The sequence below is a fragment of the Pagrus pagrus genome, assembly GCF_965226575.1.
Source record: "Pagrus pagrus genome assembly, chromosome: 1".
Lineage (NCBI taxonomy): Eukaryota > Metazoa > Chordata > Actinopteri > Spariformes > Sparidae > Pagrus > Pagrus pagrus.
In genome coordinates this window covers 37,087,404-37,107,049 of record NC_140185.1, presented here as the reverse complement: position 1 = coordinate 37,107,049, position 19,646 = coordinate 37,087,404, and the positions used below count along the sequence as shown (strand labels likewise).

Genomic DNA, 19,646 nt, shown 5'->3' with positions numbered 1-19,646 from the left:
GGCCCCCTGATCACACGTTTCAGGTGCGTCCCTGCTCCAACACACCTGATTCAAATGATCTGCTCGTCACCAAGCTCTGCTGAAGTCTGACGTTTGAATCAGGTGTTTTTCAGGACCATGATTGAAACACACTGAAACAGGACTTTGAAATGGGTCTAGGTGGCTCAACCAACCACAGAATATAGGAATTTGGGGGAATTAAAATAAAGTCTTGCTGAGAGGGATGTGAGGACGGTTATTATCAGGCTGCTACAGCTAGGGGGCAGTTAGCTTAAAGTTAGCTTAGCACAAAGATGGAAACAGCGTCTGTCATGTTCAAAGGTAAAAGAAAAAATCCACCTGCAAACAACTCTGAAGTTCACTACTTACACTTTAATCATGTTGTTCAACTGTTTAAAAACACAACACTTGAATGTGCGGATTTGTGAAGGATTCTGGGCCGTGAGTAGTGACTTTAAGCACCTTTATGCTAAGCTAAACTCAGCTACATAGGCAGAAACTTGGCCCCCTCAGTAGCCTACATCATTAAAAACATAAATGTAAATTATATTGTAATCTGCATTAAAAACACCTGTGCTAATTAAAGATGTGAAACAATATGTCTGTCAGGATTGCTTCCCCCCGCCACATGCCTCAAAGTGGTTTGGTCCACTGCACATCAACTTGCAGCCTCATGCATGCGTGCTCAGAGTGTGCGGGAAGTGCGTGCGGTGTCAGGAGCTTCTTTGCAAAACATGACTTTTCAACATAAGTGCTATTTCTGCTGAAGGTGAGGTTCCTCCAGGTCCTGCAGCTGGGACGCCTCTGTGTGGCTGTCACATGCAGATTATAACTGCAAACATGTTACTGTGGTGACCGGGCTGAAGGATGTCTGACGTTTTTATTCAGTAATTTCTTTCAATAGCCTCCAGGTCATGTGACCCATTGACTCAAAATCAATGCCGAATTATCTCTCTATCCTGTTTGAATGAGACACACCTCTTTCTATTGGAGTTTAGCCCTTGTCATGTTTTATATAAATATTTTTTATGAAAAATCAGCAGTTTTGTCATTAGCTTCCAGGTCATGTGACCCATAGACTGGTAAAACCATGTAAAACTGACGCCACCGGATTCGGAGCGAATGTCTTGTCAAACATCACAGCTATCTTTTTAATCCAAATTCAAATTGTTCGTTTAAATTAAACTTTTATTGCCATATACTATCATATATGGTACAATATACAATGTAAATCAAACAATAAAATAGAGAAAACAGGAATAATGATGCAGGGAGTGATAAACTGCAGTATGAGGTCACAGTGTCACAGTGACGTGGCAGGTGGATGTATCACAAATACAACAAAAGAAACCAAACGTCCTTCAAGTGTGGCTTTAATTTGAAAATCCTAACCAGAAGTCTCACCTGTCCCTGAAGGATAAACACACCTCTGCTGTTTGTCAGCAGCTCTTCATTTAAAGGTTGTTCATGTCCGTATTGTGGCCACAGGGAGGCGCTGCAGGGCGGTAAGAGCCCCACCTGTGTTTTGACCGGGTTCTGGATCTGATTGGTCTGCGTGCGTAAAACGCGTTTCGTCCTGCTCTTACTTTGGTGAGTTGTGTCCCAGCAGGTCAGTCTCGTGCAGCTGTCTGACAGGAAGTTCAACTCTGAGTTTTATCTTCAAACTGAGACTGAAAGTTTGACTTCATGGGAAAGTTTCCATCTGTTCTTCGCTGTGCGTAAAGTGACCAGAGCGCTGAAACCTCCTCATCATGTCCGGCAGTGTTCTGGTGAAGACCCTGGAGGACCTCAGCCTGGACTCGGGCTATGTGGCCGGGGACCCCTGCCCGTCCCTCAGCCTGTCCTCCTCCGGCAGGTCGAGGCAGTCTGTGCCGCACACGAGCACTCCTCACCGGGGCACCTGGTGGCAGCAGGCCGGCTCTCTGTACAGCAGGAACGGCAGCTGGGACACGGTGAGCACGCTGCCGGAGGACGCGGCGGACATCCTGTCCAGGTGCCCCTGCCTGCCCGAGCTGGAGGAGTACCCGTGGAGCGAGCAGGAGCTGCGGGAAGTCGTGCGTCGTGTCGCCGGCTCGGACGCGTCGTTCACCGGAGAGGCTGTCCGCCGGCTGTCCGCTCTGCTCCGGAGGGCGCTGGTGCGGATCTCCCGGGAGGCGCAGCGGCTGAGCGAGCTCCACAGGCGGTGCACGCGCCTGGAGGTGCAGAGCGCGGTGAGGCTCGTGCTGAGCTGGGGTCTGGCCGACAGGTGCGTCTCCTCCGCGGTGAGGGCCGTGTCCCTGCACTGCATGAGCTCCGGGGACACCGCGCGCCAGCGGAGCAAGTCCGCGCGCTGCGGGCTGACTCTGTGCGTGGGCCGCTTCTTCAGGTGGATGGTGGAAACACGCGTGTCGGTGCGCGTGCATGAGTACGCCGCCGTCTGCCTGGCAGCCTGCGTGGAGAGTTTGATGGAGGAGGTGACCGGACGGGCGCTGCAGGCGGCGCGGCTGGCCGGGATGGAGGAGGAGGAGCGGGGCGGCGGGCTCACCTGCTGCCCGGTGACCGCGGAGCTGCTGGAGGGAGCCGTCAACAGCGACGCGGAGCTGTGGGGGCTGCTGCAGAGCTACGAGCACCTGATGTGTGGCAGGAATGCGAATGGTGAGTTCAGTTACTCATGACACGACTTCTTATCACTTCATATAATCAAATACATGAGGAAGAAAGAAACATTGATGAGCTGCCTGTCAAACTCACAGTACAGATAGTTGTGATGATCATCAGTGTTTCCAGCTTCATGTGAAGTTCAACTCATTTTAACAGTTTTTAAATGTTTCTCAGATTTTGTCTTCAGGTTCTGGGAAACTGCAAAAGTTGTATTTTCTTAATTTTGTGATATTTGATAGATTAATCAATTGATTGACAATAACTGACAGATTAAACAAGAATAAAAGTAGCTGCAGTGATATTTTTCTCTCATTTTGTTAAATTCTCCAAGATGAAGAAGAAATACAACTTATAACTTAAAGGTCTCGTGTTAAAATGCAGATAAAAAATCACCATTCAGACACTTCGTTCTTATTTAAAAGTAGAATTTCAGATGAGCATCTCCACACAGGAGGTGTGTGTGTGTGTGTGCGTGTGTGTGTGTGTGTGTGTGTGTGTGTGTGTGTGTGTGTGTGTGTGTGTGTGTGTGTGAGACATGTCACATGTTCACCAGTGAAAACAATCACGGTCCATCACCTAAAGAACACGTGTGTTTTGAATCCACGTGTGTTTTCAGTCTGTCAGGATTCACAGGAGAAGATTCTGGTTCCTGTCGTCGCTCCACGACTTCTTCTGCTCTCCTGTCACATTGTAACTGATGAGAACGATGATGCAGCCGGTCCGTCTGAATATCTGGATCATGAAGATAGTTTTCCCCAAATAATCTGAGAGAAGCTGCTCTCTGCTACTGAAGTAGGAACTTTACAAACAGTGTTAAAACAATTGCTTCACTTGACGTCACACTGCGTACAGCGCTCTCCCAAACTCCTACAGTGGCTGGGACTTATTTTAAAATGTAAATAAATAACTGAAACACAGCTCATCCGACATCATTTAAGTCTGCAGAAGCCCCGAGATCCCAAACTGATTTGAAAAGACGTTTTTTACACACTCGACGTGCGGTTGAGCTCTGATGTTTTAAATCAAGTCTCCAGCTGCTTCAGTTGTTTAGCAGAATGCTGCAACTCTGTTTTACTGTGAAGCTCCAGAAACCTTCTGTGGACTACGACACTTCACCTGACTTTCATCAGCATGTTGGTGAGGAGACGATGACTGGATTTACATTTTTGGGTGAACTATCCCTTTAAAGCTGGGTGGTATTACAGAGCAGTTAGAGAGTCGTCGAGACAATAATAATAAAAGATAATTAACAGCAGGCGAAGAAGTTTACCGGCAGTGTGATGGGAAAACCCCCTCAGACAGGAAACAGCCATTTTGGGTAATAACTGACAGGAAAGTGGAAGATCGACTCTGATAAACGTCTGCGGTCAGATGCTGCGATATTTATTGAACTGTGTGTGTGAACATGCATCCTACTCTGAATAACTCAGCACTGCCTGCATGTTAAACTAAAGATTTCAGTCCATTGAGAGGTTTTGGTTCGTCTCTGAGCGTAATAAGCGAGAAGATACACAGAGGAGAGAGGAGACACAAAATGGAGGCATGAGAAGAGCTCAGTGTGTCAGGTAGAAAATAGGTCGCCTCTCCTGGTAGACGGTGAGTTTACTGCATCTTACAGGCCACATTTGTTTTAGCTTTAGATAGTTACTGCAGTTAGAGCACAAGCAGCTGGCTGTGCTGTCGTTCGGTTCAGTTTGTCATTTGTTAAGAGACACTTCTTCATCTGTGTCTGGGACGACGGTTTGATTTGTCTGGTCAAATATCAAAGATGATGTTGAGTGTTTTTAAAAACCAGAATGAACTCGACCCCCCCTCCCCCCGAGAGGCACCGTGTTTCTCTGCCTCCTGCCCAATGCATGCTGGGATATGAGCTCCAAACCCGTCTCCCATGAGAGCGAACAGGAAGAAGCGGGTAAAGTAAATGAGTGAGTGTTGTTAGCCTCTGACCCACACCGACGACACAAAGGAGCTCTGATTCCCGCTCAGGCTGCGACCACGAGGTTCACTGTCGCCTGCTCGGCTAAACAAACAGCTGCTGGAGCTGCTGTCTGAGCAGGAGAGGCAGCCTGTCACCCCACTGCAGCAGCACACAGGCTCAGAGACCCGACCCGACCCGACACTACACGACCCGACACACTCAGGTTGTAATGCAGATGTTGTTCGGGGACTGGACTGTTCTGCCTGATGAGATGATAAAAGTAAATCCCAGCAGTGAAATGTGAGAGAAAGCTGCAGAGAGGATCCAGCAGCACAGCTTGTAATGTCATCATCATCCAGAGATCTACAGTCAGCAGATTTACTGTCCTCACTGCATCCGATCAGGCGTCGGAAAGAAAGAAACATTTAATGACTTTAACATGTTAAACAGGCTGAACAGTGAACTCATTGTTACGTCTTCAGGTTGTTTGTTTCAAAAAACCTCAAGATATTAAAGTTACAGTGACGTAAAAATGAGAAGACAGCTGATTATTTTCATGATTAATTCCTGAAAAAGCTGGAACCGGCAACTGTTTGACATTTTTGCTTGAAAGACGACCGACTCGCCAGAATAAATGTTCGCTATGTAGATTTCTGCAGACCACCGATATGTTCGACACTCAGTTTCTTTCTTTTCTGTGTTGTGTTCAGGGTCGGGTCTGGAAAAGATCGTGTTCTGGCTTAAAATACCTGTTTTTGTTGCTATAAACTGAGCTGGAAATTGTCCAGACGTTCCCTTAAAAATCTCCAGTGGTGTCACGATTACAAATGTTGAAACAGCTTCTCACCTGTGACTCACCTGGACATGAGAGTCGGGCCATAAATGTGATATGATGCGTTTTAAAGGAATGTGAATACTGTGCGTCGCCTCTGACACGTATAGATTCGGTTTGCAGAAATGTTTAACTGCCACCGATTTTGTTTCGATCAGTTATTTCTGAATTGTTTCAGCTCTTCAGATGTTTAATGATAAATGACACCCAGTTATCAGGATTTAGGTTCATTTCTGTTGATTGAGTTATTGGTTGGACTAGTTTGGGACGTCAGTTATAACTGTTATGTATTTGGTTGTCCTGATCCTCAGCGCGCTGCTTCCTCTGGTTGTACCTGAGTGAAACATCGTCAGGATGGTCGTCAGTCCTGTGTAATAATCAGGTGCAGTCGTATAAACATGGATTTCCAGATAAAACGTGGGAAGAATATTGATTTGTTTATCCACGCTGGCACATTTTAAAAATATATATATTTTCAAGTTGATATCGACTTTCATGTCTGTCAGGAAATGTAAAATTCTAGTAAAGGTTCTGAGATGATTATTGTACTGTGAACATCTCGTGTGTCGTTTCGACTCTAACTCCAACAACTTGAGAAAAATAAGGAATAATGAGTGTGTGCGGTGTAACAGAGGTCGACACTGCTGAGCTGTAGATGACCAGCGCTCACATCTGCAGCGTCTGGTCGTTAGTTTGTCAGGATGAAGAGGAAGTGAAGAGAAACAGCTGGACAAAGTGTCTGATACCGAGTCCGATTACAGAGACGGAGCGGAGAGAAATCCGAACCTCAGATAATGTCGTCTCCATCTGGCCTGTGTGTAAAACTATAAAGCAGAAGCAGGAGGTGGCTTCAGGCCCGGCTGCAGTGTTTCCTCCTGCTGATACACCCAGAGATGAAAGGACAGAACCAACCGGAGCGTTCGCTGATGGGACGGCTCCCACTCAATGATTAATTAGAGGTTGATGACTTTACACGCCTCGTTAATTAAACACCAGACGTGGCAGTGACAGGAGAGAGGCGAGCGTCTCTCAGGAGGCCGGTGTGGATGTTTTAATGAGACGTGATCGGGTTCTGCTCTGCTGTTAACGGCCCCTCGGCACCGCTGACCTCTGGCTCCGTGCTCGCATCTGTAAAGCCTTGTGTCAACTGTGTGAGAGCGTCCACGGCTCCAGACGCACCGGCCGCGGGTCTTAACCAGATTACGCTACTAAAACAAAGTCTTCCCGCCAGTTCTGCCTGCGTGTCTGACATGACTGAGCTGCATGAAGAGTTCATTCACGTGCAGGAAAACATGCTGGAGTTCAAATCCCATCGTTGTCTGAGTGTTTTTATTGTCTTTGTCACAGACGGCCTGTGGTGCTGGGGTTGTGGTGGCCTCTTCATTTCACTTCAGTCAGCCTGAAATCATGTCTGGTGGAGGAGGAAGGTTTATGTTGTCCGAGTGATCAGTTTTGTGATAAATCCGTCCTGTCTGCATGATTTTCTGTCGACGCAGCAGCTGTGAGGAGCAAATAACTGACTTTTCACTCCTGTAATACTTTTCCACTGGTTAAAAGTCTCAAACCTGCTGAGATCAGCTTTTGTGTGCAATGGGAATGTGTAAACTGCATTTACACCCGGGTCAACTGGTTCTGCAGTAGACACGGGTTTTCATCACGTCGGCCCGGTTTTGATCGTAACGTTGTTTTCTCTTCTGTTACAACTGTTTGAAACGTGACGTCAGTCACAGGTAAAAGTCAGACGGCCTGCAGGGAGTGGGGTCAGTACCTGATTAGACGGATCGACCCGCTAATTTTGGTGGAAAAGCAGCACAAGTTCTCAACACTCTGCTCAGCTGCGATGAATCATCGCTCCTCTGATCATATTGCTTTTACTGGTTTACATGGATGAAGCTAGTTTGCTCCAAGTCTGATGTCCTTCCTACTTAGCTTTGATTGGTTGATTGTTCTGGCGAGTCAGAAGTTCTGAGATGGTCTTCGACAGGAAGCTGTCGGTTGTTTCACAGTCGAGGATGAAACACGAGGAGGTTGAGTCGTAGTGATCGCAGCCCCACTGAGTTTAACACTGGTCTCGTCCTCAGACTCGTCGTCTGATGCTCCGTTTACGAACAAGATGTCGGTTTAGATCTCGATCAGGACTGTTTGCTCTCTTGTACTCAGCTTAGACTCTACTGAGGTGGTCCTGACCTCCAACACACACACACACACACACACACACACACACACACACACACACACACACACACACACCTCTGCTCTCTGTGGTTCTGTTGTCTGAACCGAACACTTGCAGCTTTATACCACGCAGCAGAAAAGAGCTGTTGTTTTCAGGCACGGTGACTGTGCCTCTGTTTTCATTTGGGTCACACACACACACACACACACACACACACACACACACACACACACACACACACACACACACACACACACACACACACACACACACTTTGTCTGAGGATGAGGTTGCAGACTCGGGGGTTGTTCTGTTTTTATTCAGCCACACGTACAAACAAGGAGAGAGTCGAAGGAAATGACTTAATCACTCTGATTCTGGATGTGAGCAGGGCAGTGTTAACTGTGTGTGTGTGTGTGTGTGTGTGTGTGTGTGTGTGTGTGTGTGTGTGTGTGTGTGTGTGTGTGTGTGTGTGTGTGTGTGTGTGTGTGTGTGTGTGTGTGTGTGTGTGTGTGTGTGTGTGTGTGTGTGTGTGTTGGGGGGTCAGGACTACACAGGTAGGGATTAGAAGGCAGTGATTTGTGTTGTGTCGGCTGCAGACTGGTCTCCTGTTGTGTATCATGAATAGATGCTTGTTCGCTCTGTCTGTAAACGCAGCGGGTCAATCGGCACCAATTATCTGCCACACTCGCCTCTTTCTTCCACACAAAACGCCACTTTCACAGAGCTGAGGTGTGTTTTCCAGGTCAGAGTGATGAATCTGTTCAATCAGTAGTCGGTCCTGTGCTAAACACCAGGCGGGAGGTGGAGGCGGGTCGAGCTCCTCCACAGCAAACTGGAGCCGGTTTGTGTACGAGGAGGTTGTCATGTTGGAAGACGACTGTTGTCCTCGTATTTTTGGATTTATTGTGAAGCGTTTTATTAGGTGGAAGGAGGTCACTGTGGTGGAAGTTGTACCGGTTTCTCCTTCATCTGTTTGAACCATAATTAAGACACATCTGCTCCAGTTGAAGCTCGTGTTCGTCCTCCTGATGATCACTGACGCTGTGGATAACGGCTCCAGATGACTGTGAATGTTAAACTTCACAGCAAAACAGCGTTGCAGCATTCTCCTAAACAACTGAAGTAGCTGGAGACGGAGTTTAAAACATGAATATAATATCAAATGTCTCCAAACAGCTCGTCTGGTATAGTCCAAGTCTCCTGAAGCCCCCAGCTCCCAAACTGATTTGAAAAGATGTCATTTACACCCTTTAAGCTGAAATCTTCACTGTAGCTGCTGAGCTCAAGTGTTAGCGTGCTCCCTGACTGCACATCGAGAGTGTGAATCTGTTGTGGACTAAGAAACTTAACCTGACTTTCCGTCAGCACGGGCAGTGGCGGATTTAAGAAATTTGGGGCCCAAGGCAAAGGCAGGCATGGGGCCCTCTGAAATGAGAAGACAACACACAAAACAACAGGTCAATTATACAGACACATACGTTTTAACAGAATACACATGTATTATGTGTTTTACCTGTCGTCCCTCTCTTCCTGTCCCTTTTTCACGTTGTCTCTCGCCCTCATTCTGAAAACAACACACAAAACACAGTATCAGGCTCTGACCCAGTGGTGAAGTGTAAGTATATTTACTCAAGTGCTGACGTAGACATTGTAGGATTTCATGCAACTTCAGTTTTGTCTGCTCCGCTGTATCTCAGAGGCAAATACTGCACTTTCTACTCCACTACTGTTCATCATTTACGTTGCTGGCTACATATTTCAAACCCTTCCTGCCCAGTGAAAACCATGTACCCTCAAAATGATGATTTAATGCTAATATTTGTGATAAACTGAAAGAGTCTTCCTTTGTGGGGCGACTTCTTCAGCCAAAACTCTTTAAAAAATCGTCGCTGGAAAATACATCATGACAAGACTTCAGTGAAGTTAGTTTTAATTTGGATATTCGACATTCGCAGCCACTCCAACATTTCAAGTGCACCCGTATTACAGACTTTACAGTAAACACATTTTGAGTCAATTGATCACATGACCTGGAAGCTATTGTGCTAAAATGCTAATATTTACATATAACAATTAATAAAAATTAATAAAAATAATAAAAAATATTTAGAGATGTAAAATGTAAAAACAAGAGGCGTATCTCATGCAGCCAGTGTAGTTACATGATCCCAACATGATTTTGAGTCAATTGATCACATGACCTGGAAGCTATTGAGCTAACATGCTAATATTTACATATAACAATTAATAAAAATTCATAAAAAATATGAACAGATGTAAAATGTGAAAACAAGAGGTGTATCTCATGCAGCCAGTGTAGTTACATGAACGTGGGGCCCTAGGCAGCCGCCTAGTTTTGCCTAATGGTCAGTCCGCCCCTGAGCACGGGGAGGAGGAGGGGATGACTGGACTCAGGGGGGACGGTGGTGCACAGTGCAGGAAGCTCACTAAATCAGTCAGGATCGTCTCTGGTGACCAGAATTTTATGAAAATGTGTCCAACAGTCGTTGAGATACTGGATCAATTTTAAGACCCTGTCTGAAATATTGTTCGTGCGCACCAAGTCACATAATTATCCTCCCATCATGTCTGTGTCTCAAAGTGCTCGATGCATTTTTGTATTATCTCAAAGGTCAGAAATGTTTTTTAATTTGGTGATTAAGAAAAACGTGAAGCTGACAAAGAAGAGAGACGGCAGAGTTACAAAGCTGTCGGTGGTTCCTCCGCTGAGGTCAGTGTGACGCTGAGGCTCAGATGATGATGATGATGATGATGATGATGATGGTGTTTCTTCCCACATAATCACTGTGACTGGTTGAGGTGGACGTCCCTCCAGCTGGATGTGTTTCTGCTGCAGGAGGCTTCAGTTTCTTTTGTCCTCACTGAAGCTGTTTCATTGTGAAGAAGATCAGAGTCAGCAGAAACCTCCAACACAAAGGAGCTCATCTGTGTGTGTGTGTGTGTGTGTTTAGGTGAGCTGTCGCTGCCGGCCCATGTCAGCCCATACACGAAGGTTCCCGAGGACTCAGTGGAGAGCAGGGAGGACGCCTACATCCAGCTGGAGCTGCGGACACTCGAGCAGGCCCTGCTGGCCACCTGTGTGGGCAGCATCGCCGAGCTCAGTAAGTGTGTGTGTGTCATAGTCGGCTCCTGTGTTTTTTGTGTGTGTGTGTGTGTGTGTGTGTGTGTGTGTGTCATAGTCGGCTCCTGTGTTTTGTGTGTGTGTTTGTTTAAACTGTGACCGGCGTCGGGCTCCTGGGACGGGTCGTTAGACGCTGTCAGCTCCCCCTCGTTACATAACAACCTGAGGCTTGTATCCAGAAAACAAGGGCACCTTCACACCTCACAGGCCACCGTAGCTCATTATCTGAACGCTCATTATGGAGTGAATATAAAGGAGGTCTGTAGTGTCGCTGCTCCTGCTGGTTTATGGACCATCTGATGACAAGTTCATGTGACCACGAAGCACTTAAACGCACCGTGGTGAAGTCATTGTTTTTACTTTTCTCCCTCAGTTACATTTAGATTATTTCTGTTCAATGAAAAGAGATTTTTGTGTGTGTGTCTTAACTTCAGCTGACCCAGTGCAGGGACATCTATGAGATGGGAGTGATTTGAATTAAAAAACTCTCAAAACACCAACAAGAATATATAGACTGCTGCAGACAGGAAGGCCCCTCGAACATGTACGAGTTACACCTTTAATGACGACAGTATCATTCAGGTCCAACATGACACTGAACTTTTCTGTGGATTTTCACGTGATGCTGATGCTTCTTGTCGTCCTGCAGGTGACCTGGTGTCTCGAGCGATGCACCACATGCAGCGTCTGCGCAGCTCGAGTCCTTCCATCAGCCCCGCCCGCTCATCCAATCAGACGCCAGTATCCTGGGCTCCGGACGCCCTCAGAACGCTCTACTACTTCCTGTCCAGCCCGCAGATGGAGTCGATGGAAAATCCAAACCTGGAGCCTCCGACCATGACGCTCAGCAGAGAGAGGTGTGTGTGTGGGGGGTGTGTGTGTGTGTGTGTGAGAGTATTTTATTATGATTTGATCAAATAATTAAAATATCTAAACAGAAATATAAATTCTCCCTCCAGGCCGTTCCTGCTCCTCCCTCCTCTCATGGAGTGGATCCGAGTCGCCGTGGTGCACGCTGAACATCGCCACAGCCTGTTGGTGGACAGTGATGATGTCAGACAGACGGCCAGGCAGCTCCTCCCAGGATTGGACTGTGAGCCCAGACAGCTAAAGTAAGAGCCAATCAGCACACACGTACGCGTATTTTGTAGTTTATTGCCAGGCCGTGGTTTGGGTCGAACCGGTCCGCAGTCTATAGAAGGCCTGAGGGGTGAGTGAGGGAACTGAGTGAAAACAAAAGATTTTACTTGTTTCTACACATGAGAAAAAAAATCTCATAATTTTTGCCTTTTTTTTTGTCTGGAACCGAGTGATTTTCTTTCATCTGTGGAGAAAAATAACTTAATAACGATTATGTTTCCATCCGTTTCCCTGCAGGTCTGAGTGCTGTTTCCAGTCCTTTAAATGTTTGGACGCTGAAGCTGCTTCGGCCAAGTTCCAGCTGGATCTGGGCTTCAGGATGCTCTCGTGTGGCCGAGCCGATCTGGTCCATCAGGCCACGCAGCTTCTGGGAGCTGAGGGGGTGAACACCATGGACGACCAGGTGAGAGCACGGGTAACACCAAGTGTGATTAATAATGGTATAGACAATCTCTGATGCTCTATTTAAGGTTTATATTCTGTTTCTCTGTCACCATCAAAGGCTGTGATTGGTCAGAGTGAAAGCGTCCAACACAAAGAAACACTTTTATTTTATAAGAATTATTAATGAAGACACAGATTTATAAACCAGTTTGCTGTGTGTGTTTGCTCCTGCAGGGGATGACTCCTCTGATGTACGCCTCTGCAGCAGGAGATGAAGCTCTGGTTCAGATGCTCATCGAGGCCGGAGCTCACCTGGACCTGCAGGTAAACTCAGCTGACGTCCTCTTTCCTGTCCAGGTGCTTCGCGTGATGTAAATGACATGTTTGCTCTCTGTTAACCTGCCGGTGTCAGCAGCAGATGTCTGTGAACACACTGTCTGCTTCAACTGATCCAACCATTGAACTAAAAACGACACTATCACCAGACTCCCTTTAGAAATGTAGTGATTTTAAGAGTTGTTTCATGAGAAACTTTGTGAAACGACTTCAACAGATTTTAAATCATTGTCTCCTTCTTGTAAATTCAGCATTAAATCAAAACACCAAGTTGTTTGTTTCTGTGTCTCCTGGTGAGAACTTTACCAGACTCCCTTACAGTAAATAAATCACTCGTGTGTGTTGTTCAGGTCCCCGGCTGCTCCGTCAGACACCCGTCGGTTCACCCCGGCAGTCGGCGCTGGGCAGCTCTGACGTTCGCTGTGCTGCACAGCCACCTGTCCGTGGCTCAGGTGAGAACACAGGACAGTTCATAGAGATCAACAACATCTTCATCTTGAGTCTTTGGTGAAAGAAATCTGCATTTTTGGAGATTTAATAAGCGGCTAGTTTATTGAAGTAAGACCTGGTTTCAGAAGCATACATTCAGTTTTAATTACGTCGATTTTTCAATACATTTTTCAAACGAGTGTGTCGTGTTTCTTGTCTGAGTGATTCCTCAGCAACTGAATATCTTGTTCTGTTCGGACCTTCATGGTTGAACTTGCTGCAGTGACGTAGAAGTGTCCACCAGGATGTGTCAGTGCACTGTGACATCACTAGACACTTTGTCCAGTTGTCTAAAAGACAGTGACGGCTTGAAGGAAGCAGCTCAGTAGGTAAACGTGTCTCTAACGGTGTCGTCTCTTCGTCCTGACAGCTGCTGCTGGAGGCCGGAGCAGATGTGGAGGGTGGAGCCCTGCTGGACGGTCAGGAGAGCTCCGCTGAGACGCCGCTCCAGCTCGCTGCTGCTGCAGGTATCCTGTCAGCTAATATCGCTTTAGTGACTCTAGCTTACTGCTGAGTGAGACGTCCTGTTTGTCCGCTGATCTGTCTTTTCTACAAAAATCTCAATATTTCCACACAACTGATTTAATCCCGAGAGAACATTAAATATCTGCATCATCTTTGTCTTGGCTGCTCATCATTACCTGTCTGTGAAGGAGGAAACTTCATGAAAACTGTGGAAATGATCACGACTCTTCAGTTTCAGATGATTTAATGTGTTACAGTATATTTATGTAGAGTTTTATTTACATGCAGGACAACATTCAAGATTAATAAGCATTAATACACACACAGGTGAGTTCAGGTACAGATGATGTCTCTCTCTCTGTTAGGTGACTATGAGATGGTGAGCTTGCTGCTCAAGGAAGGAGCAGACCCTCTGCTCAGAGTGCATCATGGGAGCTCACTGACGTCTCCGCTGTACGAGGACATGAACTGCTTCAGCTACGCGGCTGCACACGGACACAGGTGAGACGTTTATTCAGACGTTTATGTAAGTAAAGTAAAGATGGAGGAAAAAATCAACAAGGCAAAGAAACACGAGATAAAAATCTGATTTCCAGTTGAAATGATTCTTTAGCAAACAGCAGGTTTGTGTCAGGACTTTGATGATGTGAGGAGCAGACAGGAGGTGAGAATGACTTCATGGTGACATCGTCAGCTGCAGCCTCCTCTTTTGAAAATGTTTCCTTTTCACACACAGAATTTCAATATTCAATTCTTCTACCAGACAGACATTTTTTGTGTGAGCTACAGAAGCCCTGAGGGGAAAGTGAGAATTTTTTTTTCTGGTGATCCTAAAAACACCACGTTTTTTTTGTCCATGTGTGGAACAGAGTGGAAATTATTTATTTATTTTTTCTCAGAAAAAAAAAAAAAAATCACGAGAATTTTTTTAGATATTTTTTTCAGTTTCTCACAAAAATTGAAGAGTGAAACATTTTTTTGTTGTTTCACACAGAAAAAAAACACTGCAAAAAAATTGGTCCTTGTAAAAAAAAAAAAAAAGGAGAAAAAAATTGTCTTCACTCAGTTACACATCTGGAAGACTGTAACTTTTTTTTTTCATTATTTCGCACAGAAAAAAACACTGAGTTTGTTTTTCCGTGTGTGGAACCAGCTGAAGACATTTTTCCCCACAGAAAAAAGATTTATTTTCCTGATTAAATCACTCCGTTCATCACAGAAAGAAAAAATCCTGTGAAATCTTTTTTTTCACTCTGTTCCACAAAAAAAATGTCTTCCACTTCTATTTCCTGAGAAAAGGCAACAGCAGCGAATTCCCCAAAATGATCAGATCTCACTTTGCTTTATTGAAACCCAACATGTGATACACGACAACAGACCATCAGCTGTCCTCTCTTCTCCTGCAGGAACGTCCTGAGGAGGCTGCTGCTGCAGCACCAGCACAGGAAGGAGGACATCCTGTCTCTGGAGGAGATCCTGGCTGAAGGAGTGGAGGAGGAGGAGGAGGAGGATGGAGACCCTCCAGGTCTTCACTCCTCCAGCCCTGTTCCCAGACTGTGTAAGGCCCGGATGAAAGCCCTGCAGCAGGCGGCGTACTACAGCGCCGAGCACGGATACCTGGACGTCACCATGGAGCTCCGAGAGATGGGTGAGTCATGATGTCACTCGTTGGGTTTATTTGTACTTTTAATCTGAAATCTAAATAAATGATTTGTGGTCGTATGGAAACGTATGTGCAGTGTAGTAACGAACGCTTACAGTGAATGTTGAGGTACCAGAAAATGTCAAGTTGCACTAAAAACTACCATTTTCTTGTTTGATTTCTGAAGTTTTATTTCTGCTTCATATGAAAATCCCTCCTGAGAAACGATCAGTGAGCACGCTGTGACATTTCACGATGCAAAGCAACAATTACCTGCTGCAGCTCGTGTTTCCTTTAATGTCAGAGCTGCTGTTCGGCTCTGAAAGTCACCGATCAAGAAAAAAAGCACCGAGCTGTTAAACAGCAGAAGTCGTTTCTGCTTCAGTCTGATAACCGGCCTGTGCTTCCTTCCTCGTCCTGCTGTGTCCAGGTGTTCCCTGGAGGCTCCACATCTGGCTGCAGTGTCTCCACAGAGCCCAGCAGCTGTGCAGGGACAAAGTCATCGTCTCGCTCCTCACAGAGTTCACCTCCATCAGGACGGAGGACTACAGCCCCGAGCTGCTCTCCACAGGAGTACCGCTCATGTTCAGCATGCTGCAGACGAGTAAGGTACGGCTGAACGTCCGTCTGTCTGTTCACGCTGCTGAAACATCAGGTTCTGTCCGTCTTCTGACATGAAGAGTCGCTGCTGAAGTTATTTCCATGATGTTCCTCCAGTCTGAACTTCCTGTTGCTTCTCCTCTGCAGGACTACGTGGTAACGAAGCGGCTGGCGTCTGTGTTCGCTCAGTGTTACGGCTGCTCTCCGGTTCCTCCCGTCCCAGCGGTGGACGTCACTCTGTCCACACAGCTAGGTAACCGATCACGGCTGTCCTGTGACGACCTGCAGACTGAGTGAACACCTGAAGACTTACATGTTCGTCTCCGTCCTCAGATGTTCACTTCCTGAACAACCAGGAGATGTCAGATGTGACGTTCATGGTGGAGGGGCGGCCGTTCTTCGCTCACCGGGTGCTGCTGCTGTCGGCGTCTGAACGGTCCGAGAACTTTTTCTGACTTAATAAACATAAATCATGACTTCTGTTAATCTCAGTAAAACTAAACTAAAACTTTCTGCCTGTCAAACTATTTTAAAAACTACTTTTCTTTAAACTAGTCAAACTTTATTTTTTATTAGTTTATTTCCTACACATCGGCACAAAGATACGTATCAGTAAAAGTAAAGACGTGACATGAAGCCAAACAATTCAAGAAAATACAACAATTAATTTAACTGTTGACATCTAATTGCTCAATCAACTATTTTGATAATCGTTTAATCAGTTTGAGTAATTTTTAGTTTTTTTAGTTTCTCTCCTCCTCTGAGACGGTAAAATCATTTTCTATAACGTTTTTCTTTTGAGGACGTCATTTTGGGCTTTGGGACGATTTTCTTATCGATTTAATCCAGAAAATAACAATGAAAATAATCGTTAGTTGCAGCCCTGAAATGAATAAAAATGTGAACGAAGGATGAAAATAAAAACATAAAAAACTACAAAATCATCTAAATTTACAGATGTGCATGTGGCTTTTTACTGAACTATATTATCATTATTAAATCTCTTTATTTGTTTTTTTCTGTTGCATTGTCTGAATATTTGTTTAACCGAATTTCAGAAAGTTTTTATATAAATGTAAAACAGTATTATGAAGAAGAATCTGTACTTAAACACCTCGACATGACAGATTACATTTAGAGTTTGAACAATAAACCAGCACATTACAGGAAACTGTGAAATTTTAATGACGTAGATAAAAATTAAATGTCACCATTATTCTAATTTTCAAAATAAAACTCAGGTTTCGATGGATGCTCTGTGACTCTCCTGATGACATCATCCACATCAGTCACATGACCTACAGCACCTTCCAGGTAGGTTTCATTTACCTTGCTGTCCTGTGATGTGACGCTTGGCTCATCAGCTGACTGACCTGAGGTCTGTGTCCACAGATGATGATGAAGTCTCTGTACTGTGGAGGAACAGAAGGACTGACGGTGTCGCAGTCTGAAGCCGTGAAGGTAAAACCATTCACCTGTTCACCTGCTGTGTTACTGCTGTGTTAATGGAAAGATCTGAGGAGCATGCTGGTATTAACCAAACACTCCTCGATTGCAGAAATAAACTGCAAGTAAAATGGTCCACAGTCCTCAAATACTTCTTCCATACTGCTCATACAAAAACACAAAGAAGTTTTCATTCTTCTACCTGACAGACATTTGTTGTGTGAGCTACAGAAGCCCTGAGGGCCAAGTGAGATTTTTTCTTCTGGTGATCCATTTTCTAACTTCTTAAAACACCACCATGTTTTTTTTGTCCATGTGTGGAACCGAGTGAAGACATTTTTTCTGAAATATATTCAGAAAAAAAAAATCACAAGAAATCTTTATATATGTATTTATTTTTTGGAGGAATTGTTATTTTTCTGTTTGGAGCCAAGTGAAAAAAATCGCTCAGCTCTTGAAAAAAAAAATGTCTCTGTGGTGAAAAAAAAAAAAATATCTTCGCTCAGTTACACATCTGGAAAACTGTAAAGAGTGAAAAAAAATGTTTTCATTGTTTCGCACAGAAAAAACAGTTTGTTTTTCCATGTTGTGGAACCAGGTGAAGATTTTTTTTTCCCCCACAGAAAAATAAATAAAATTCACGAGAATTTGAGGATTTTTTCCCCGTTTTGAGTGAAAAAATCTTTTTTTTCATTCTGTTCCACACAAAAAAACTGTCTTCACTCAGTTTCACAACTGTAAAACTGAAAAAAAAATTATTTTTTTTAATGTTTCACACATAAAAATTTCAGAGATTTTTGTTCCTCAGTTCCTCACAGAAAAAAAAAATCCTTGTGAAATTATTTTTTTCCAGTTTCACACATGAATAAAAAAACATTTCAGAAAATGGATCACCAGAAAAAAGACTTCTCACTTGCCCCTCAGGGCCTCTGTATATTTCAGACTGTATGTAGTTCAATGAATCGGACGGTAAAAAGTACCAGAAGTCACGTACGTGTTGTGATAATTAAAGGACACATCAATATAAAGTGTTTTAGTCCCGGACGATACTGAAGACAAAGGATCTTACATCGGGCCAAACGGTTGCTACTGAGTCTGTTTTCTCGTCATGTGTATTAACTGACCTGACTGTTCCTGCAGCTGCTGCCGGTGGCGTCTTTCTTCCAGCTCGGAGGTCTGCAGAGGAGCTGCGAGATGAAACTGTCTCAGAGCGTAACTCTGGACAACGTCGTCGACGTCTACCAGACCGCAAAGGTACGACAACTTCACAACACGTGATGAACAGTGAAAGAGACTTTTCATACAGCTGCTGCTGAGAGCTGTGAACATTTCAACTGTGCAGGTCCACTGTGAGTCGTTAGTGGACTTTTATGTTCTCATTTGTAGAACAGACCAGAACTTTATTTCTGTTGTCAGTTATTCCTGAATGTTGAGCCTTCGTCCTATTCAGCCTCGTAAAGATAAACGCCCGTCTGTCTTTTATCTGCAGCGACACGGAGGATCTGAACTCTGCAGGTTCTGTGAAGGATTCTTCCTGCAGAACATGGACCTGCTGCTGGACCGGGAGGACTTCCACCGCCTGCTGCTGGGAGCTGTGGGTCAGGAGCTGCTCTGCCTGGAGGTGGACGCCCAGGACCAGGATCCACCGGTTCTCCTGAGGGTCCTGGAGGCAACGCTGATCCACAGACTTTACAGCCTCCACTCTGCATGTCGAGAGTAGAAACACTGCCGCAGCCCCAGGACCCGGACTGAGGTCCGCCTCACTAGAAGGTGTGTTTGTGGAAAGCGGCCATGTACCGTGTTTCTTATGTTCGTCTTCTTTGGGAGAACGTGTTTGAGCAGAAGATAGAACAGATGATGTTCTTCAACTTATCATCTTATTTATTAATCTGACACGAGTGAACGTTTCTGATCCGACGAGAGATGATCCGGGTCATTTTTTGTCGCTGTAAATCAAATGTTTCCTGTTTCTTTGACTGTTTGTTGAACAAATTAAGCAACTTATTATTTCTGTATTTGTTTTATTTCTCACAGCAGTGACAGATTATCAGTGTTTGAGGCTTCTGTCGGGACGTTTCTCGTATTTAAAAACTCAAACATTACCTCAGGACACTGAAACTATTTAAACAGAAGCCAAACTAAAGCTCTTACTGAAACGTATGTTTGTTGTATTTAACCTGTAAAGATCAGTCCAGTTAACTTCATGTCACTTCTGCCAAAGGGGAAAAAGTTTGACGTATTGCCGATGTTTGTATTAGTTTTTGCAGTTTCGTATCGATTGGATATATTTTGTCAGTGGAGACGAGGTCTAAACGGTAAAGAAAAGATTTGTAACGTAAATCCTCTGCAGCTGCGTGTAGAAGATCGACTCTGAACATGTGAAGTATGAACATATTTTTGTGAATAAACATCTCAATCAGAAAATGTGCACAC

The 19,646-nt window shown here is 44.9% G+C and overlaps 1 protein-coding gene across 3 annotated transcripts; it reads left to right on the top strand.

Annotated features, from left to right (window-relative positions):
* The first annotated feature begins 7 nt into the window (after positions 1-7).
* On the top strand, positions 8-19,643 carry LOC311261521 (ankyrin repeat and BTB/POZ domain-containing protein 2-like). 3 transcript variants are annotated; one of them, XM_084360223.1, is made up of 18 exons: positions 8-321; positions 1,610-2,634; positions 10,542-10,691; positions 11,361-11,568; positions 11,671-11,823; positions 12,089-12,254; positions 12,470-12,559; positions 12,922-13,023; positions 13,431-13,527; positions 13,891-14,026; positions 14,932-15,173; positions 15,598-15,776; positions 15,915-16,020; positions 16,101-16,203; positions 17,009-17,081; positions 17,160-17,228; positions 18,354-18,467; positions 18,703-19,643. In XM_084360223.1, exons 2-18 carry the CDS (start codon positions 1,752-1,754, stop codon positions 18,931-18,933), a joined length of 3,102 nt encoding a protein of 1,033 aa, XP_084216349.1. In that variant the 5' UTR covers positions 8-321; positions 1,610-1,751; the 3' UTR covers positions 18,934-19,643. The 3 variants fall into 3 exon arrangements, with proteins under 3 accessions (XP_084216349.1, XP_084216350.1, XP_084216348.1); XM_084360224.1 differs by having other exon boundaries at positions 275-321; positions 1,607-2,634; XM_084360222.1 differs by lacking the exon at positions 8-321 and adding an exon at positions 682-769.
* Positions 19,644-19,646: the final 3 nt, after the last annotated feature.

Excerpts from the sequence above, each read along its gene's own strand:
- LOC311261521 (XM_084360223.1), top strand. The coding sequence starts at position 1,752 with ATGTCCGGCAGTGTTCTGGTGAAGACCCTGGAGGACCTCAGCCTGGAC. Across the intron at positions 13,024-13,430 it reads GCCACCTGTCCGTGGCTCAG|CTGCTGCTGGAGGCCGGAGC; the intron begins GTGAGAACACAG and ends TCGTCCTGACAG. Across the intron at positions 16,204-17,008 it reads CTGCTGTCGGCGTCTGAACG|GTTTCGATGGATGCTCTGTG; the intron begins GTCCGAGAACTT and ends AATAAAACTCAG.